The 23,361-nt window shown below is 41.1% G+C and overlaps 1 protein-coding gene across 7 annotated transcripts in view; it reads right to left on the bottom strand.

Moving 5' to 3' along the window:
• The window catches only part of evi5b (ecotropic viral integration site 5b), an 86,829-nt gene that overhangs the window by 41,579 nt on the left and 21,889 nt on the right, over positions 1-23,361 (bottom strand). For 6 of the 7 annotated variants that reach the window (XM_054749639.2, XM_015962316.3, XM_015962318.3 and 3 more), the window contains exon 3: positions 5,262-5,451. In XM_054749639.2, the coding sequence (XP_054605614.1) occupies positions 5,262-5,451 (190 nt within the window). Of the gene's footprint in view, positions 1-5,261; positions 5,452-17,084; positions 19,474-23,361 lie in introns of those variants that run through there. The other variant, XM_015962319.3, reaches the window with a different exon arrangement.

The raw sequence follows: 23,361 nt of genomic DNA, 5'->3' as shown, positions 1-23,361 counted from the left end.
GTGAGGTAAAGTTCCGGACAAGAGGGAGGGGGAGGAGGAGGGGACCGGGGGACGCTGTGCGCACCTATATAGCCCGCTGCTGTAGCATGCGGCGAACCACGGCAGCTCGCCTCCTACGGTACCGTCTAGACGCGCGACGGAGCGCTTCACACCGCTTCAGTGATTCCTTTAACCATTGAGCTTCATCATCCAGGTCTCTTATGCGTCTTCGTGTGCGCAGAATTATGCTTAAGCGCCTCGTGATTTTTATCTTGAGAGGCGCTATGGAAATGATATTTTCTTCTTCTTAACATAAGTCCGATTCCCCACCCCACCCCCCGCCGCCGTCAGACATCTGGAACTTTTGCCTGCTGTGTGAACGCAGCCGAAAGGACAAGTTCCGGTACAAAAGTGGTGTGTCTGAAAACACAGTTCCGGTTAAAAACCGGATTGAATTGTCCGCAAATGTTCCAGAATGTCTGTCTGAAAAGGGCTTAATAGAGCTGAGGAAAATAATCAAATAATCGATGCATCGGGGTGCGGACATAAACGATTCTGCATCGTAGAAGAGTACGCCATAATCGATTATAGTGGAATGTAGTTTTGTTTTTTTTAAAGAGCAAGTCACCCCCTACAATAAACTTACTCCACTCCCACTTCATGTTTGAAAAATGCAACAATTGCTGTTGCCTGGCAGACCGAGAGGGCGGAGCCACTAACAAATACACACACACACAGGCTCACAACGGCATTGTGACGTCATAATGCACCAGTTTACATCATAGCATACCTCTTAGCCAATAGCGGTGGCAGATTTAAATTAAAATACAGTGCAGAGTTTTTACCTGACGACGGCGCAACACTGCCAGTTTTAGGCAGAAAATTTAAATTTTAACTAAGATGCACTGAAGTGCCAAATTATTGACTACACGTGTCTACAGTACAATTAGACACGCATTTATTTAGTTTATCAGCAAAAAAAGTTGATTTGGGGGTGACTTGCTCTTTAACGGCGGCTCCAGCGCAGCATCCAAATCTGTCAGAGTGAGTGTCCACATTTACCAAGTGGTTCCGCCTTAATGTGGTGCTGCAGGGCTGAGCGCTAGAGTTGTAACCTGAGACCGAACCGGAACCGAATCAGCCCGACCGGTTCTGTTGGATTTGGGCCGTGAATTAAGTTAATTGAGCGGGTTGCCATGCGGCGCGCTCCGCTCGCTCGATCAGCGACAGAGAGAGAGAGAGAGAGAGATTGTTTGCTCACACAAGAGAGAGGATCGGAGGACGCGCATCCAAACCGATGCTCCAAACACGCATTATTATTATCATAATTTCATTATTATTTCTCCTGGAAGCGCTCCGCCAGACCGAGTGTTGTGATGCGGCCTTGGGGAGCTGCAGCGTGATCGACTGTCTCTTTTATTTAGGGCCACAGAGAAGTTAAAAGGAGAGAGAAATAGAAGATAGAAGTTCTCTTTTCCACTTTATTCTTTTGTTTCATGATGATAAACTGATGTTAAATTCAGCTTAAAGAGAAACTGGGAGGAAGCTTTGGTTCCTTTTAAGTTACAGGAGATCTTGTTTCCTATCTGCTCCTCCAGAGACAGCATGGACATGAGGGTGAAAGGGTGAGGGTCACACAGGACAGGTTAGTGGAAAGGTTTGTAGCTAGCTGGCTAGTGAAGGAGATCCATCAGCTGGGTAATTTAATCCTAATCCAGCCTACAGCCTTCTGCTGGTGTTATTATCAGAAAGAATAAAACACACATCTTAAATATTATTGGGAGTGTAGAATTTGTTTCATGTTTTATTGTTTTCTGCATCAAACAGAACTTGATTCATTCTCCAACATTTCAGAAACGAACCACTGGGTTCAAATAAAATAACAAACTAAGTCAAACATTTCATTTGGTGTTATTTCTGACACCCTGTGGCATAAATATTTGACTCTAGAGCTGCTCAGAGACATTAAACACTCCTATATGAACCCATTGTGTATTTTATTATTACATTATGTGTCCTGTAGGTTTTCAGTACTTTTTTAGATTTTGTGAGATTTTGCAAAGCGTGTTTTCTCAGCCTGAGGCGTGGTGCTGAACGAGGAAACAGATGCTTTACTTTGTTAAATCTTAAATGTTTAAATGTTTTGTCCTAACCTGATGTGAATTTAGAGCTTTTGAGGGATGGCAGGTTGTGCCAATTACGTTTTTGATAAAAAAAAAATAAAAAAGCAATTATCTGACATCTTCTATTTATCGATGAAAACAAATCAATATGAAATAATCGTGATGCATCGGGATATCGAATCGAATTGAATAGTTGACCCAATAATCATAATCGAATCGAAAGACAAGTGAAGATTCACACCTCTAGTAACTAAAGTGTTAATTAAAAATTTAAAATTAATCCAGTGTCAAAATCAAATTTTGTGACTAGGGGTGTAACGGTACGCTAAACTCGTATTCGGTTCGGTTCAGTGTTTTGAAGAGCTCGGTTCGATTCATTTTCGGTACATTATGATAATATTTATTTATTTAATATCTGAAGCGGCTCCTATAGTGAGCAGAACCAGGTGTCATCACAGGCTGCTAATCTTGCATGATGTATTTCATTATTTCACAGGGTATTTGCGCCACAGACATATATAAGTAGATGCCCCGTGGACTGGTGCGGTCTATTGGAAATGCCGCAGTGGCCGACCCCCATTTCACATAGATTAGCCCCCAGTGCATTCATTTCTACTGAGGAAAGTTCTTACCCAACTAAAAACCACATTTTATCAAGCTTTTTCACAAAATCAAACACAAGGTACGGCATGATAATTAAGATGTAAACATAATTGAATAAAATAAATATTAAATGTAAAATCCTATCAGGTAGGCTAGAAAAGTCACTAGTAATCCAACATGATCAGTTTTCAATAGTACGCTGGTTGTTGTAACCGTAGGCTGCACAGAAACGGGCATAGTTACTCACTCTGCATTGACCTTGGAGAGAGAGGAGACCCATCCAACATGGCGACGATGCTGTTACACTCTCCAGCACCCAATGGAGTGTCTTCGTATTCATGATTTGTCTATGATTTGCGCAGCACACTCATACAGACGAGTGTTGTGTTTGACGTGTTTTTATTTCTTAAAAACTCACCTCACACCGCCCAGTTTCTTCTTTAAAATTTGTATTAAATAACAAGCGTCCTCTGTGCCGTATTTTTTGTTGTAAGATGAAAAATTTACATCAGTTGTCACAGTGGAAAAGCTCAGCAGACACGTTTGTTTACATTTTTGCCGCTGCGTGCCTGCACACTGTGAGAGAGGAAGGGAGAGGCGACACAATGCTCTGTTCAGAGTCTCTACAGACTCCACAGAAACAGCCAGCGAGTCAACTGGTTTGATCCGCTCTGAAAGACGTTGATCAGAATTTGCAGATCACATTTCTTAAACAGAGATGCAGTCATCATGCGTCACTCATTAAGCGCCCGTGCAGAACTTGCCGAGGAACTTTCTTTCGGTGCACTTAAATCACGCAAATGTGTGAAAAATTCATGATTTAATGGAACAAATAAAAAGTACGCAAGTGGACCGAACCAAACTGCCCGAACCGAAACGGTTCGAATGACCCCCGTGAACCATTACACCCCTATTTGTGACATCTGTATGTAAAATCTACAGTATGGTTTTGAAGGTCCAACAGATGTAGCATTCCATGTGAAAGAGCATTTGAGGGTCTTACGCCTCCAGAGAGACCACATCTGGAATTTAACTGTATTAACATCCTATTAAAGTCTTGAGGGAAACTATATTGTTTCCCTCTATTATGTTGAATCCATTCCACAGTTTTCATTGGTACACTCAATCCATCCACTCAGTCCAAATGTGTTTCACACATTTGTATTTTACCGGAATGTTTCATCTATCTTGTAATTTCCATTTTGTACTTTGTAATTTGTATTTTGTAATTTGAATTTCTTTTATTGTTGATTTATTCACTATATTTACTTAACTGTACCATGTTCAGCGCTTTGGGCTTCCTGACAGGGTTGCGGAAGGCGCTTTATAAATAAAGCTTTGATTGATTGATTGACTGATTGATATTCAAGACCAGTTTCTCCATTTGTAAAGTTCAAGGTAAAGTAGATGTGATGAGAGAAATTGTCCTCTGATTTGGCTGCTACCCTACAGCTGATGTAAAATTAGCTAACGTTAAGCCAGCTGTGATACTAGGAACATGTTCATACTTGATAGAAATCCTAAAATACCGAGCTTTTATGTGTAATGAGTCCAACTTCCACCTTTACTATTCTAACAGCATCAAAGACACAACTTCACTGAAAATAACGGGATTCATAATAAAAGCCACCAGCAAATGCATCTTTCTTACATACTTAAAGGAACATAAAAACAATGAACGTGATGCTGGATACATCATGTTTTAGTCCTACCGTCGAACATCAGCCCATAGAATATTAAACTTATCCTAATATAGGGCTGCACAATATATCGAAAAATTATCGTCATCGCGATAACAGGACGTGCGATAGGCCCATCGCAAAACACGGCAAAAACAGCGATAAATGTTTGGTTCAAACATTTCCATCTGTGTCATACATCAACTTTTTGTAAACCAGCTCTGTTTTTTACGCGGAAGTATTATTTGACCAATCAAATGTAGTCCTTCTGACATGCGGCCAATCAGATGGTTCCGTTCACGTAATACGCCCGCCCCCTACATAGACCCTTTTGGAAAGCAACACCCGAACTGAGTTAGCGGCGCCGTTCCCTTGTTCGTCTTGCTGGCTCAGAGCAACGAACGCACTTTGTGCTGAGGTTTCTGGATTCAGCGCTGCTTTCAAACGTAAACGTGACTCCGCTCGGTGTCGGTAATCATTTTTACCGGGCCGACTCCGACAAGTGGCGGTGAACCAACCCACCTTCATGTCGCTAGTGTTAGCCCCAGGCTCCGGTTAGCTTCCAGCTAAAAGGCTACAGCCCCCCCCCCCCGGCTAAAGAGGGCCTGGAAAAGTTCCCCCACACATCAAAATGATTTTTCCTTTATGAGCTTTTATAACCTTGTTAATCAGGATAGTTGATTTGCTGCTGCACATAAACTGTCAGTCAGAAGCTCTGCTAGCCGGTTTTCTTAGAGGAGCTAGTTCAATTTGTTAGCTTGTTATCAGAATCATAGTTGCAGTTTCATCATCTGAGCTGATTTTTAAGATCTAGGTAAACTTGTTCAATTTGGGGTTAAAAACAAACGTTTTCACATATTTTCCATGTAGGTCTCACCTTAAGCTGCTTCTCCTTTTTCTTGCGCACCTCCTCCCACTCATTCACAATTCGACCCCATAGGATCCACGTGTCCTCCTCCAGGTGGGAGAGATTGGAGGAGGCAGATGAGCTGGACACAAGAGAGGAGCCACTGTTTCTCCGTGATCCATTCATGGAGCACCGCGACTTGATGTCAGTCTCCAATAGCCTGTGATGGAGGTAAAAAGAACATCTTATTACATTTTAAATAGCAAACAGGGTTAGATCATCTTATGAATTGTTAAGTGCAACATTTAAAAATACAACAATCTAAAATATTAAGATTATGTTCATGGAACAGACCAAGACCTAAATTGTAGCAAGTTTCTGTCGTCGCCTACACTCCAACAAGTTCAATATTTAAATCAACATAAGAAAGAGAGTCTGCGCTAAATCTTGCAAATTGTCAAAATACAAATAAACTTCTCTCGGTGTTTAAATCAAACATGCCAACATTTTCACATCTGTGCTAAAAACTGTTGGTGCAAAAATCATCTAAGGGTCTGATGGTATGTTCCTGAGATAAATCAATCCACCAGAAACCAAGTTTTATCTCTAATTTAGAAAAGGGATTCCAGGACAAAACCAAACACAGACACTGTAAATCTAAAATTGGGCCATAAGTCATTTATTGTTACCTATTAAGATATCAGAGTGATTTCAAACAGTAAATAGTCAAATGGTAATTTAAAAAAAAAAACCTCTATCTGCTTATATGAGTTCTTACAATAGACTGAACGTCAACACCGATCGGATTATCTTTCTGTTAGCAAGTTAGCATTGAGTCACTTTAAATGAAACCACTAGAGGTAACTTAGTGAGAATAAAAGCTTGAGCTGTGTTTTTTAGAGGTTTATGAGCACAACATAATGTTTTAAAAGTTTTCTATTGTTGGAAATTAACTAATGAAGAAACATAATGCACTTTATTTCCACATCGATAAAACTGTAACGGGACAATAACAGTTTTGTGGAACATGTGTAAAGTTGCACATTTGAATTGAATTCTTTATTGTCTTTATGCATACACATAACAAAATTTGGTTGGTAGCTCTCAGCTTAAAGAGCACTAAGACCATAAATAGAATGATAAAAACATGGAGTAAAAAAAAAAGAACAATACATAACCTTCCCTTTAGGGAGCCATACACACACACTAGTAAAAGGAGTACAAAAGCTAAATAACATTTTGTTACTATGTGGATGTAATCTAAAAATAGCTAGTAGTTTTATTCATCTGCATGTTTAAAGTTTTGTAGTATTTTTGTTTGCTTTACTGGCCAATATCCATAAGTTAAATACTCATAAGGCATTGCACTTGAATTTTTTCACTGAACAATGAAGTAAACTTGAAATATTTTAATGGAAATAAAATGGTCTGTTGTGTTTGTCTTACAAAATTAAAGCATTTTGCTACATTTTTTCATTCTTTCGGAGACCCATGAGCCGACCAGAAAGAGAATTAGGCTCCCTATAGAGCTGATGTGCCTTAATTGGCAAAAAGTTAAATCTTTGTCTCAGCTGTCCGTAGGACATTCTCCCAGAAGCTTTGTGGCTTGTTAACATGTAGTTTGACATATTCTAGTCTGGCTTTTTCATGATTGGTTTTCAACAATGGTGTCCTCATTGGTGTTTTTTTCCTTCTCTGTATTCTCAGCAAAGAATGGGTCAGTCTTTGAAGAGAATTGTTGTATCTAGCCAAGTTCTATCAATGGCGTCCACAGTTCTGCTTTTTAGGCAAATTTGGTGGAGTACTGTGGTTCAAAATCACATTTATTTTTATTTATTTAACCAGGAAGGCCCATTGAGATAAAAAAAAAACTAATTTTCAAGGGAATCCTGGCCAAGAGGCGGCAAAAGTTAGTTACACATTTTTCAGTTCCGCAAACATGTCATGCACAAAATTACAGAAGGCAGTCAGAACAAAGGGAATCTGTTTCAAGGGCTCTCAGTCTGGTTTTAAATGTAGTCAAGGAGATCAAATCTGTTAATTTCCAGTTTTCCTGCAGCCTGTTTCATGCAGAAGGAGCAGAGTGAACTTAAGCCCTTTAGCCCAGTTTTGTGCGAGTAAACGGAACACAAAGTAACAACTGACTGCAGACTGTGAGAAGTTCCACTTCTCCATGAGATTAAGGTCCTGTCCACACGTAGCCGGGGATCTGCCAAAACGTAGATATTTTTCTACGTTTTGGCCTGTCATCCACACGAAAACGGAGTTTTTTCACACGAAAACGGATCTTTTTAAAAACTCCGGCCAAAGTGAAGATCTGCGTTTTCTCCGTTTTGGGTGTCTGCGTGTGGACAGACAAAACCGGAGTTTTAAGGTCCGCAACGTCACTTTCCGCGACAAAAAATGCTGACATCACGTGTGCGACCTGTGTTTACACTAGCCGGCATCTTGGAAGCCTTCAGAGCTGCGCTCTGTCACTACCCGATCCATCAATTGTCCAAGCGCTTTCTGCTTGTTTGTTTTTGCAAGCGGAATTACTGCTCCTTGCGGAAGACCACAGACGAAGGACGAGGTTAAGAACGGGGGAAGTACTGCCGCCTACAGGTCTGGCATGTCCTTAACAACGTATTTATCCGGGTACGTGTGGACAGAGTTTGTTTTTAAAACGCAGTGGTGTGGATGCGAGTTTTTGGAGGGGCGGATATTCGTTTTTAAAAAACCCCGGCTACGTGTGGACTAGGCCTAAGTTACAGATGTAAGTGAGTAGTAATCCAAGCATGGCCTTATTAATGAAGATGTACCAATGTCCCAACCTCCTGGTGGACATAGAAGGCCATCCCACTGGAGAATACAATTCACAATGATGGGTCAGTGGTCTACAGTTAGTAATAAACCTCAGTGAGACACGAACCACATCAATCTTACCAAAACACTGTGCTAAGGCATTCATATTCAAAAGGTCTCCATAATCCAGAAATGTTGCAGTAACTAGTCGTTGTTTGCCTCAAAAGGAAAACACAGTGTATTTTGAAAAAAGAAACCCAGCTTCTTCACAAGATTATCTATATGGGGCATGAAAGAGAGGGAGTCATCGAGCCAGACATCACAATTTTAGCGTGATTTTTTTTTCTCCATTTGTATGTTTGGACGACCTCTATGATTTTTCCTTCAAGAGTGGTCACTGAGGGCATACTTAGAGGTCTTTTTTTTTAGAATTCGAAAACAACATTAGCTTAGTCTTGTCAGCACTGAGGACTGATTTTAACTGCAGAAGTGTTTGTTGGACCTCATTAAAAGCTTTCTGTAAGAATTCAACAGCGTTAGAGGGGGATGTTCCAAAACAGCAAATGATTGTGTCATCAGCGTAAAAGCTATTAGTATCTGACACATTTTGTCAACGATATACATAATGAACATGAGGGGTCCCAAGACTGAACCCTGTGGTACTCCCTTGTGGACACTCAAAAATTCAGAGGACAACCCATCACATTTAATGCACTGAGTTGTGTCCTTCAAGTAGTCTGTGGACCACAAAATTGCATGTTCAGACAATCCCAAACAAAGGAGTTTTTGTTTTAAAACAGCATGGTCCACAGTGTAAAGGCCTTTGACAGATCAATACAAAGTGAAGCACAGTACTGTTTTTTATCCAGAGCAACAAGTATGTAATTGATCACCTGTGTAGCTGCAGTGATGGTGTTGCACTTTTTTCTGAAACCTTGACTGCAGACTTGAGAGAAGGTCCTTTGAATATAAACAGTCTTTCAATTATTCACTTACTAGGGTCTCTAGAAGTTTTGCCAGGACACACAGACTAGATATTGGTCTGTAATTTGTTAATAGAGCTGGGTCACCACCTTTTAGTAAAGGAAACACAAAAGCAGACTTCCAAACATATGGTATTTGTCTGTTTTTGATAGAAAGGTTAAAAGAACTGTAAGAGGCTCTGCTATGAAATCAGCAGCCATTGTCAAAAAATAACGTTCTACCATGTCTGGACAAGATGGTTTTCTGGGATCCAGAGTTTTAATAATTTTATGTATTTGCTCCACAGTAAACCGAACAAAGTTAAAAGAGGCATGTAATAAAAATGAACTTGTCATCTGTTGTATAATTGCTTTATACAAGTTATTGATCACTACTGTTTGTCAATCACACTTATCATGAGGATGTAATCAAGGAGAGCCGAACATAATGTGATCATGAGGATGTAATCAAGGTAATCCTGGTGGAGGTGTGCAGCTTTGCACGCACATCAGGGAATGTATAAGGAGCAGAGCAGAGCTCAGAGCTGTTAGAGCTGTTTGAAGGATTCTATTTGACGAGGTTCATGGATTACGTTTTCTAACTGGGGTGTTCAGCTCTCCACCCATAAGCAACGGTAAGAGAAATGTTTTGTTCATGATTGATAACTTGTATGAATGCTGGTTGAATAAAGCCTTGTTGTTCCTCTAATATTCAAGTTGTGTTTCATTGTTTCTGGCGTCGACTTGACAACGATCCTGATTAAATAAATATAAAGTGTAAAAAGAGACTTTGAGTCTTTTAAGGTAATTAAAATAAAATAAAACATTTTATTTTAGAACATTTTTTGGCGTCACGAACAGGATCAGTCAAGCTATTCCAGCAACAATGAAGTGTTTTTGGAGAAGCAAAAAGGAGCCGAGTGCTTCTGGGGAGGGAACGCCGATTCCCGTGCCGATTCCCGGCTGGGAAACGGAGGAGTTCCGATCCATTGGTGATATGTTAAGGCAGCGCGGTGGACGCCCTGGGCCGTGGGGAGAGTTAAATGGAGTGGTCAGCCCCGCCGTGGTGCTGGACCGTTTGACGCGGATAGAAGTTAAAAAAAAAGCGCCGCTGGCAGGAGTGAGAGATATGATGTGGCTTTTTGCAGAAGCATGGAAAAAACAGGAGTTAGAATTGAGCAGTTGTAGAGAGCGAGCGGCGCAGGAGAAAATCCATGCTGAAGAAGTTGAGAAATCATGCTCAGAGTTTGAGCAGGGAGTGTGTGTGATGGGGAAAGAGCTAAAGCATGCTCAGAATGTTTTGGATAAAACGCTGACTTTTGTGTCTCGAGCGCAAAGGAAGGAAAAGAAGCGACCTCGTAGAGCAGGTCCTGCTCAGATCCGGGCGTTTGTAAAGAATGTTGGTGAAGATTGGAACCCAGAGAAATGGAACGGGGATCTTTGGGGGGATGATGAGGAGGAGGAGTGGGCGATTAAACCTGACCCACCACCTCAGCCCTTGTATCCATCATTACAGGGGATAAAGATGTCAGAACAAAGACCTATTACTAGGCGTCGGCGAGAACAGCAAATTATTCCACCAATACTGGTAGATATGGTGGATGATCAGGGACGGCCGGAACTCGATGAGGCGGGTAATATAAGAAGGATGTTACAACAGCAGCCACAACCCGCCCCTAGGCTGCTAACAACGCTAGAGGATTATTCACAAGATGAGTTAAATCACATGAATGGGAAGCTGAAACAGCGCCCAGGCGAACCAACTGACTCCTGGCTTAATCGCCTTATGGAGGATGGCGCGTGTGATATAGCCATAGATGCCGGTGATGCCATGAGATTTTCAGGATTAAGTACTGATGCACAGATAAATGCTGAATACCGGGCTACAGTCCGGGCATTGCCAGCTGATGAAGATTTCAATGTGGGGGATGCATATGCTCTGGCATGTCATGTAATCTATCCTACCACGGCGGACTGGTCTGAGATTAAAGGGCAATGGCAGACAGTGAGAGATGCCATTCAGCGGCTCACCAGACTCACTATTAGAGAGCAAGTGGCTCGAAACGGGGGAGCTGGAGTGGTGGACTGTAACATCTCTAAGGCAACTAGAGATCACCTCATCAGACATGCCCCACCACATTATAAACCCATGGTGACCAGCTTGTTGTTTGGCGCGGCAGACCAGACTTTTGCCGCGATAAAAGATCGTCTTGGCGAACTCACCACGCTGGGTGATTGGTCTGAGACGAGGAGAGAGGGAGCTAGAACTGAAAATAAACCCAGGATTGATCCACATTCAAGGGGTCGTAAAGGGGGGGCAATGGGCCCCTCTAGAACAGATCTGTGGAGGGCACTGCGACAAGCGGGAGTGCCGTTTGAGGAGATTGATGGATTGCCCACTAATGCATTGATGGAGAAATGCAGCCAAATGGGACTGAAGGTCCATTGTCAGTTCAGACATTGTCCTGAAAAGGACGACAGGATGTCTGTGTCAGAATTGGTTGGAATGTTGCAGAATGTGATCAGGGAGGTGGCGTCGAAGCCTGCTGAACCTTCCGCCCCTCCCAAGGAATCTTCAGAGGAGGAGAGTTCAGATGAGTGTTATCAGGTGGCGGCAGTGAAGCGTAGAAAGAAAAAACAGCACCGAAGGGAACATGATGATGAATAGGATGAAGGTCAAGCTCAGGTTGTTGCCAGTGCCTCAGGATGGTCAATAAATGATATCAGACCACATGTGGAATTACAGATTTATTGGAAAAAATCAGTACAGACAGTAATGGCATTGGTTGACACTGGGGCGGAGGCCTCGGTAATTCATGGCAATCCTGATAAAATAAAGGGAAACATTGTAGAAAAAGGAGTATCAATGCTCCACGAGCAAGTGGCAGACGTTCCAGAAATGGATGAAGTGCCTTTTGAGGTAAAACCAATCCAGGATTCTCCTGTGAAACTGGGGGTAAGATGGAGCGAACTCACCCCAGAGCAGCAGGAGCGAGCCTGGTTCACTGATGGTTCCTGTCAATATGTGGCAGGAACCAGGAAATGGAAGGCTGGGGCATTTAACCCTGGTACACAACAAGTTATGGAACTCACAGGGACAGGAAAGAGTAGTCAATGGGCGGAGTTGAAAGCAGTACACATGGTAATAATGGCGGCTGGGGTGCAGGGAGTAAGTATTTATACTGACTCCTGGTCAGTAGCCCAAGGAATGTTAACTTGGATGCCAACTTGGCATGCTACACAATGGAAGATACATTCAAAAGAAGTTTGGGGAGCTGACCTATGGAAGGACATTTGGGAGAAATGCCAAAATATTCCTGTGTCAGTATTACATGTGGATGCTCATACTAATAACAATGATCCTGAATCCCTGCATAATCAGACTGTAGATAAGATAGTGAAAATTCAGGCTGTAAGACAATCAAGTCCTGGATTAGCCAAATGGGCTCACGTTACTGCTGGACATTGGGGTGTGCAGGGAACATTGAAATGGGCGAGGGACAGAGGAATAGATCTCATCATTGATGATATTAAAACTGCCATAGAAGATTGTGAACCTTGTCAACATCAGAAAAAGAGAATCCCTCGACATATACAGGGACAGATACATCGAGGTAAACAAGCGGGACAGTGTTGGCAGATTGATTTCATTGGACCATTGCCAAAAAGTAAAAACTGTAAGTATGCATGCACAGCCGTGGATACGGTGTCAGGGGTACTGGTGGTGCATCCGTGTCATAACGCCAATCAGGAGGCTACATTGAAATGTCTGTCATTAATAGAGACCTATTATGGACTACCTTTGCAGGTTCAGACTGATAATGGTACCCATTTCACTGGAAATAAGGTCAAAGAATGGGCAGAGAACAACGCGGTAGAATGGATCTATCATGTAGCATATCACCCGAAAGCTAGTGGACTCATTGAGAGAATGAATGGGTTACTGAAAGAGAAACTAAGGAAACTATCGGTTATTAATTCTTTGGACAAATGGAGAGAAAATCTGACTAGGGCAGTACATCAGTTAAATAACAGACCCGTGGGGGATGGAGTTACTCCACTGATGCTAATGGTTGCCAGGGCAGGAAGGGAAACAACTTCTACTGACCCTCCTATACGAATGTGGAAACTAACTTCTGAGGCAGAACTCCCTGTTAGAGCAACTGCGGGCTCTGTGGGATTAGATCTTAAAATCTTGGAAAGCATCACTTTAGTAACCAATAAAGTGACAGTGGTAAAAACAGGATTGGGAATACAATGTCCACCAGGAACTTATGCTCATGTGTGTCCAAGAAGTGGTTTAGCTTTGAGGGGTCTAACCATTTTAGCTGGGGTAATAGACTCAGACTATCAAGGGGAAATAGGTGTGGTGTGTCAGCATACAGGTAAAGAACCGTTGGTACTGGAAAAAGGAGACAAGATAGCTCAGTTAGTAATCAAACGGTGTGTAATGTCCAAAGTTGAAGAGATTACTAAACCTACCACTATCACTCAGAGGGGTGAAACTGGGTTTGAATCATCAGACTTTACTGCGGGGGCAAAAGTGTGGGTGGAGCAGCTCAATGGTCCTCCCAGAGCTGGAGAGATTATTGCACAGGGAAAAGATGCTGTGGTAAGTGTATTGTTCCCCGGAGAGGAAAAATGGATTAATATTCCGATAAACAAATGTTACAGGAGAGAAAATTAATGCTTGTCATTCTATCTGCAGTTTTATATGTATCCCATAGGCGGGTGTCTGAGTGACGGTGGTTGACTGGGTCCCCTTCCCCTACAAAAGGATTGAACCCTTGTCGAGGCGATGGATGGGCTCCGCGGACCTGGTGGTGTCGGATGTTTGGTCATCGTCCTCCATGTCCTCGCTGTCATCGCACTGAGGGCACATTTCTGTTGGGGGCTCACGGAAGGACAAGTGTTGGAAGAAGGGGTCATGGGCCATCTGGAATTGGTTAGCAGTATGTCCAACCGCACTCAAGGCACATTCACATGCAGAGCAAATGACGCTTGCTACTTGGGAAACCTAACATCTACCGGTAAGATGTACCGGTGCAGAGGATGTCTTAAAATCCGAGGAAGGGTGATCAGCCCGGGGGTGTTGGTTCAAGGATCAACAGTAACCTTTAATTCTGCAGCGTGCATCTGTGCATACCATCAGGGGAATGGTACTTGCATACAAAATGGCACAAATTGGAGTATGAAGGTTGATCGCGATTTCCGGATCAGGAATGGAACTGTAATCACAGGAGGACGCGCCTATTTGTACATATTCTGGGTGCTGCCCGACACAGCTAGAGCTACGCAGACAGCTGTAGCTCCCCTGGTTCACACTTGTCAACAAATGGGACAAATAAGGGTAGCCGAATATGTGCGATGGACTGTGAAATTCCCTCCTATTCCGCCTTGCAACAGGAGGAGGCGAGCATGGTATGACACCGTGCTAGGAGGAACTGGAACTTTGTATGGTCTGGCTAACACAGCAAACAATGAGGTAACACGAACTATGCTGTCCAACACTGGAGAATACACCGCACAAGCTGTCACCAAGACTGCAAGATGGATGCCTTCGACTGTATCTAGTCAGCTAGAAGGAAGTGATGTGTGGAAAAGTGTATTTAAATGGAATCTAAAGCTTTGGAATGAAACTTATGATGCATTGCATAATTTGTCACACATAGGTAATTGGACAGTCTGTTCCTTGCAGACTATTCATGCTGAGACACAGAGAAATAGGTTTCAAATACAGGTAATGAGTAATAACTATCATGCATAGCGAACATTATGGAACATCAGTAGTTCATTATGGCTACAGCTACATGCAGAAATGACGATTTGTAATAAATCTATGTGTACTGGATACTGGGATCAGTATAATATGACATCAGTAATGACTGTGTGTAGATATCAGATACTGCCGGTGATAACCACTAAAGGGTTTTGGTATCTCCATGTTAGTGGAGAGTGGTGGGATGTTAAAACAAATCGAACATATGAAGTAAAACACTGTGATGAGACTGATAAGGGTTTAGCCTGCCCATTGGTAAAAGGACATAGCAATCCATGTTTCACTGATTCAAGGGTCGTACTCTGTGATTGGACGGTCACACCCCCAGAGGAACAGTTTTGGCAGGTGGGTCCTAACACCTTATGCGTGGCTACAATGACCAATTCCCCACAGGTACCTTCAGTTCCCTTTTCAGGTTGTCTCAAGGGTATACATATGTGGGAATGGAATAACGTGACCTATTGGTTGAGTAATTACACTGTATCTAGTCGGCTGACTAAGATACAATGGGAGGTTTTACACTCCCCTTGGACACTCTCACTGGAACGATTCAAATGCGCATTGGATGGTTCCACTGAAGTGGCAAAATTGATTGACTCTCATAGGTCCAACCTTTCCAGGCTCATGGTGTCTACTCTTGTGACACAAGGGGAAATAAAACATGTTGCTACATTAATTGAACAGGCTTCCGCTCATCATTGGTGGGATATATTTACAGGCATGTCGAGTACCGCTAATAAAGTGCTAATTCCACCTATGATTGCAGCATTAATTATAATCAGCATTCTAACATTGTGTAATCTTATTATTTGTTGGTATGTTATTCGATTAAGAAGAGAAATAAATTGGGTAATAATGCAAAGACTACGATGAAAATTAAAGTGGAACTACAAGGTATGTTATAAATGACGTTGGTTTTGATGGGGAAATGGTGATGGATATGTTACATAAATTAGATGAAAAGTTCAAGAGTGGAATGTAATAAAAATGAACTTGTCATCTGTTGTATAATTGCTTTATACAAGTTATTGATCACTACTGTTTGTCAATCACACTTATCATGAGGATGTAATCAAGGAGAGCCGAACATAATGTGATCATGAGGATGTAATCAAGGTAATCCTGGTGGAGGTGTGCAGCTTTGCACGCACATCAGGGAATGTATAAGGAGCAGAGCAGAGCTCAGAGCTGTTAGAGCTGTTTGAAGGATTCTATTTGACGAGGTTCATGGATTACGTTTTCTAACTGGGGTGTTCAGCTCTCCACCCATAAGCAACGGTAAGAGAAATGTTTTGTTCATGATTGATAACTTGTATGAATGCTGGTTGAATAAAGCCTTGTTGTTCCTCTAATATTCAAGTTGTGTTTCATTGTTTCTGGCGTCGACTTGACAACGATCCTGATTAAATAAATATAAAGTGTAAAAAGAGACTTTGAGTCTTTTAAGGTAATTAAAATAAAATAAAACATTTTATTTTAGAACAAGGCACCAGGGGTCATATGGGAATCGGTGCAGGGGGACACAAGGGGTGTTCCAGTAGAAGTAGACACTGAACCAGATGAGATTAAAGGCTTGTTAAAACAGTTTAAAACCTCAATTTTATCATAAACTGGGACAGAGTGGTTCAGGAAAAATTTTGGAAGAGCATGAAAATTTAAGTTGACAGATAAAAGACTTAATCACTTTCCAAAATGGAAATGACAACTAAAGAAGATTAGAACCTAGAAAAAGCACACAGAGGAAAGCAGCACTGACCCTGACCTGTATGGCAGTGAGGAGCTCGTGACAGATACAAAGGCTCAGACACTTGATCGTGGAAAAAGACTGAAGCCTTTCCTCAGCAGCTCATGACGGTGCACTGAGCACACTCTAAGAAAGGCTAGAGGGGTTACTGGCAAAACTGGGCCAAGTAGGAGGGAGTGAAACGGATAACCAAGGAGAGGAGTGAGCAACAGAATTTTTCCCTCTAATTAAGCTTCGGCTCAGACATAAAAACTAACACCCAATGGTAAAAGTTTGAACAAACTGATTGTAAAAATCATGTCAGGTGTAGACTTTTTATGGAAGAACCAGAACATAGTTTGGGCTGGGCTAATAATTCACCACTAGTCAAACAAAAGCAACGCTTCTTGATTCAAATTGTGTTTAAAAAGCTAAAAACCTTATTTTATTATCAATTTTGAAGTAACAAATAGTCATTAATATTTTTAAATTGACAGTGTGTTGAATAAAAACAAAACATCATTAATCAATTTTTTAAAAGCAAGTAATAACTTAATTATGTTTTGTTAATATTCTTTAGAACGAGTGACAAACCACCACCTTACCAAGAGAATCTGGTTTCTAGGGCTTCTGAAGCTTCGGTACGACCGAGTTACAGACTGTGGTAGTCAGTGGAGGACTTTGTTGTCTGTGTGGTACTACAAACGCTCAAGACTTTTATCTGCTGTGTAACGTTCAAAGGTCTCCCCAAACACACACACACACACACACACTGTAAGCAACTTTCTGTGATTTAAACTTAAACACCAAAGTCCTCTCATGGCGCTCTTGTCTTGGATGCAACATGATTACACAAAATGATAAACTCTTAATACTGCCAGTTAGGGCTGTCACAATAATCGCAAGAACAATATATCGCGATATTAAGAAACCCACCGCGCTGCATGACGTGCCACCGCAATTACCGCACTTGATTAAATCTCGCGACAGCGCATGCTGAGAGGTAAAGTCTGCGCTGATCGAGGAGATAGTAGGGCACTTTTTTTTTATTTCTGTTAGATGTTGCAGCCAAATTTGCATTTCAAAGTTAAACCTCCTGAATGTTGTTTTTAAGTTCAGTCAGAGAATGCGGTTACTGCCCTTTGATCTGCATTCAATAAAGTGTTAAAAATGGCCATGTATTTTTTTCTAACATTTTTTAAATGTGTAAGCACAATGTTTCAAAGGAAATATTGCCATGAGTTTAGTAATTAACAAACAAATTTGCCAAGTACATAAATAAAAACGAGGTGCAATAATATCGCATATCACAATATTGAACTGCCCTGACTCACCGCAGGGGGAGTTCCTCAATCGCGACAGCCCTTCTGTCCTCTGTATTTAGGAGACACACAGCTTGATATGTGTAAGCTGATGACATGGAAAAAAGCCCAACAGCAAAAGAATCCAGCCAATGCATCTTAATCTAGAAAAGAGCTGGGTGATATGGCCTAAAATCAATATCACGATTGAGGATTTCACTTCAATATCGTTAAATGGACAATTACATGTAAGCACAGAAACAAAAGCTGTCCACTAGCTGGGGCTGTCACATGTATCACGTTGAGTGATGTTTTCACGTGACACGGGAAAAACGATATTGGTGAAAGCCAGAAATTTTAACCCTCTCAGGCTCAAAGTAAGTTTTGATAAAAGGACGAACAACTAAGTACTTCAGGGGCACTTCTGAGTAAAAAAATGCTCATGAAATACGTATGTGGAGTAACCAGGTAGGTAGGTTTTAACTAGGGCCCGACCGATATATCGGCCGGCCGATATAGGGGTCATTAACACTATCGGCTATCGGCCAAAAAGACGGCCGGTATGGCCGATATTGCGCTATCTATCCAGCAGATGGCGCCAGCTTTATGAACTCCACAGACTCAGAAAACAAAAAACTTGAATGTTAGATTTATACTGACTGAGTTTGTGTGTTCTGTTGTTTTTGAGATAGCAAAATAAATCTTATTTGCATTACTTGGAAACCCTAGTGAGTTATTGAGACAGTTCTCTGGTGTGTAATATAGAAATAAGTTAGCATCAAAAAGGCAGAGAATGAAGGGTTTAATCTTAAGAACATTTGTATTTATTTCCTTTTTTGTGAGGGAGATTTATCGGCCATTATATCGGCTATCGGCCTTTGTTAAAAGTTTTATATCGGTATCGGTCCCAAAAAAAGCATATCGGTCGGGCCCTAGTTTTAACGTTGCAAATCTGCAACGCCTGCCTCCAAAGGGTTAATAACGATAAATGTCTGATTTTCAAGTTAGTCTGGAAAATAAATTTTCCCATGACTTCATGAATGCATACTGCATTGTTGTCAGTTTACAACACTCCACAATGATCCAATAGATGTGCCACAAGGCATGCTGGGTGGTAGTCTTTTGAAATATGTCTGTCTGCAACCATCTGATCAGCTCAGATAAAAAAAATTCTGTTCAACAGCAAATGGTAAATCCCTCACCTCTTCAGTTCTGAGCAGAAACCTCTAATTTACATATTGACTGATTAAACAACTGATTTCAGGACTCTAAACACATTTTATGAATTGGGGCAGAATCCCAAAGTGTGAGTTAAGATGATTTTTTAAAATAAATTAACCACAATGTAAAGGTTCATTTAACTGTATTCATTTCTGGTGAAACGGGCTCCTCTGCAGTTATAGCTGACTTATAGTAACACCTATCCTGAAAAATAACCTCATCTTATAAATAATAAGACAAGTTAAGTGTTATTAAGTTTAATACCAGTACTCTGGTTAGTCTTCTGCAAGTCCTGACCTGCTGGCGTCACTCTGGTGTCTGCATACAGATAAGCAGGGGGATGGTAGGAACTTCCTAAGTCTGTGTGGAGGTAAGCACTTCTCATACATGCAATAATAACAATCAGCTTTAGGATCATAGACGGACCTGAGAATTGAAGCAAAAGGGTAAAATGTCTTTTAAAACATGTAAGTTTGTGGATTATGTTACTTTTTTAAGCTCAGTGTAATGTTACATTCCAATTTTGTGTATGTATAAATTGTATGTGTATATATATATATATATATTTATATATATATATATATATATATATATATATATACACACACACACACACACACACACACACACACACACATATATATATATATATATATATATATATATATATATATTAGATAGAATTGAAGCTACTATTACTGAACAAAATCAACAAACAACACAAACAGGCAAGCAGCAAATGGGAAATTGTTACTGGGGAACTATTTGAGGCAGCTACCCTACTGCTTTTTTGAGCATTTAATAATTAACAGCATGTCACGTGTTGAGAAAATTCACCTGTGAAGACTCATGGTCTACTTTTTTAGCAGTTTCTTAGCAGTAGGACAGGTGTCAGCTTGAATTACTTTAAAGGTGTGGAACACTGAAAAAACTTTTCTTTTTTACTGATAATTTCTGAATTTTACCAGTTACTACGTTTTTCATGCAAGCTTAACATGAAAAAAGACACCCGTCTCCTGCATTAGCTTCTGATAGAAAATACTAGTAAAACTCTAGGATTTGAAAAGCCTGACAGATCTACGTCACACTGTCACTTACATTCATGGACTCACCCATCTTAACTCGTGATGGGGAGTGCTGTTTTTGGTTTAGCATCCAGGAAACAGCTGAGAATGTCTCAGCTAGTAAAAGCTAATCATTCGCATTAGCAACTCCACCACACAGCAGAACTTCTTCAGGCTTGTGCTATTTGTGGAGATAAGACATCAAATTTGCTAAGTAAACAGAGTCAGTGGTAAAGACACGTTGCATATATCCAATCTGAGGCGAGATGTCCAAATATCAGGAAATAAGACTCCAAATTAGGGGTGGGCAATATGGGGAAAAAAAATCCTATCAAGATTGTTTATTTTTATTTATTTATTTATTTATTTTGCAAAATTGCGATCACAATTTTAGCGCGATTTATTTATTTTTTTTACATTTCAACAATTCAGATGTTTTGGAAGTTATTTACCAGTAAAACACATCAATTTAAAAGAATACCCTGTCACAGAACATGGGATAAAACATTTCAGAATCCTAAATCCTAAACTTCCAATAGCCATTTATCCATCCATCTACCCATCCATCCATCCATATACACTCATCTACCCATCCATCTATCCATCTACTCCTCTACCCATCATCTACCCATCCATCCATCCATCTCCTCCTCCACCCATCTATCTACCATCCATCCATCCATCCATCCATATACACTCATCTACCCATCCATCTACTCCTCTACCCATCCATCTACCCATCCATCCATCCATACACTCATCAACCCATCCATCTATCCATCTACTCCTCTACCCATCCATCCATCCATCCATCTACTCCTCTACCCATCCATCTACCCATCCATCCATCCATACACTCATCAACCCATCCATCTATCCATCTACTCCTCTACCCATCCATCTACCCATCCATCCATCCATACACTCATCTACCCATCCATCTATCCATCCATCCATACACTCATCTACCCATCCATCCACTCATCTACCCATCCATCCATCCATCCACTCATCTACCAATCCATCCATCCATCCATCCATCCATCCATCTACCCATCAATCTACCCATCCATCTATCCATCCATCCATCCATCCATCCATCCATCTACTCATCTACCCATCCATCCATCCATACACTCATCAACCCATCCATCTATCCATCTACTTCTCTACCCATCCATCCATCCATCCATCCATACAATCATCTACCCATCCATCCATCCATCCATACACTCATCTACCCATCCATCTATCCATCCATCCATACACTCATCTACCCATCCATCCATCCATCCATCCATCCATCCACTCATCTACCCATCCATCCATCCATCCATCCACTCATCTACCCATCCATCCATCCATCTACCCATCAATCTACCCATCTATCCATCCATCCATCCATCCATCCATCCATCTACTCATCTACCCATCCATCCATCCATACACTCATCTACCCATCCATCCATCCATCCACTCATCTACCCATCCATCCATCCATCCATCCATCCATCCACTCATCTACCCATCAATCTACCCATCCATCTACCCATCCATCCATCCATCCATCCATCTACTCATCTACCCATCCATCTATCCATACACTCATCTACCACATCCATCCATCCATCCATCTACTCCTCTACCCATCCATCTACCCATCTATCCATCCATCCATCCATCCACTCATCTACCCATCCATCTACCCACCCTCCCACCCATCCATCCATCCAGGGCTGCAGCAGCCAATCAATAAAATCAATAAAAAACAATAACGAAATGTGTTGGCAACCTTTTTTTTAACAGTCAATGTGCGCATCTCATGTGTAGTCAGCAACAGAGAAGATCAGAAAGAGAGAAAGTCAGTGTTTAGATGAGGAACAACACACTTAGAACAGTAAGTTGCTTACTGACGCACGATGAGCTAATCTAGGTGGTGGGGAGGAAAACAGAAGCCAGCAAAAACACAAAGGCAGAAACGGTTTGAGATCAAAAGCGCAACTACTAGCAGATTAGCTAATGCTAGCGGGTAGCAGGCTCACAATCAAGAGGGGTTCCACAAAAACACCATGTGCATGGCATAACATGGCAAGTATTTGTAGTAGAAGTTGCTGATGTGCCATTAATATTCCAAAAACATAAAATACTGTTTAGATAAAATATGGTCTCTGCACAAGAAGCTTTTAGTGGGTAATGATTGTAAATGATTAATCTCAATTATAATGTCTTTAAAATCGAATCAAGTAGCACTGATGCTAAAAACTACACACTAAAAACAAAAGGTAAAATAAGCCTTGTCCAAGTTTCAGTGTGCTTTTTTATCCACCTTTAGCTGGCAAAATAAAATTAAATGATAAAACATTATTTTAGTAATTAACAAATGACCTGCCCTGGAGTTCGCTGACTGGGCGTTTCTTTAGTTACTAGAGGTGCCAAAAAGTTTTTTTGATTCACTTCTGAATTGAGATTCTTATTCTTTTCCATCGATTTAAAGGTTCTGATTCAGTCCAAAGTATTCCAAACATTTCTTAACTTATTCTCTGCTCATGCTGTTTGTCAGTCAATAGCTTCCATACTGTACCATTTAAGCAACTGATGCGTGGACTTCCAGAGCAACTCAAGCCTTCACTAGCATTCACAGCTCACTACATCACACACCTGGCAGATTTTTAACTTACAGACAGTAGTTAATCCTGAAGTAGGCAATACTATTTGTTACTAAGAGTACTGATTGTGATTTGATTCGATTCAATAATCAATTTTGAATCGAATCTTCACCCCAAGAATCAGAATCAAATTCAATTGTGAGTTGTAAGATTCACACCTCTATTAGTCACTGCTGGTGTTGAGAATCCAGAACAGGTAATGGTGGATATCTGAAGCACATTTGTTTTTGACTCACTAGATTTTAAATGGGAATTTAAAAAAAAAAACTGTGACTTGAAAGATTTCTTCTCAAATTGTCTTGAAAATAACAGAAATGTATCTTTCTTTTGGCACCAAGCAGCAATTTCCTAATGTTGTAATTTCTCGCACACATGGCAATAAAACCCTTCTAGGAACAACACAAGACTCGGAATAAATGAAATACTTTCTTAAATTTAATCGCCGTATCATCCTGCCTTTCCCATGAAGGACCTCTACAGCTCTTCTGTTGTCTGGACTCCGACCCGCGCTCTGATTCCCGACCACTTATTTACCCAGCATCCTCCAGATAAGAATTCCTACACCAGTCAGCCTTCCTGGGAATGACCCTTGATGGTGTACTGATCATGGTTTTAGATTGTAGATTTTAT

The sequence above is a fragment of the Nothobranchius furzeri genome, chromosome 16, assembly GCF_043380555.1.
Source record: "Nothobranchius furzeri strain GRZ-AD chromosome 16, NfurGRZ-RIMD1, whole genome shotgun sequence".
In the NCBI taxonomy this organism is placed as follows: domain Eukaryota; kingdom Metazoa; phylum Chordata; class Actinopteri; order Cyprinodontiformes; family Nothobranchiidae; genus Nothobranchius; species Nothobranchius furzeri.
Note: the sequence above shows the minus strand (reverse complement) of the source record. Positions and strands in the feature narration are given on the sequence as shown.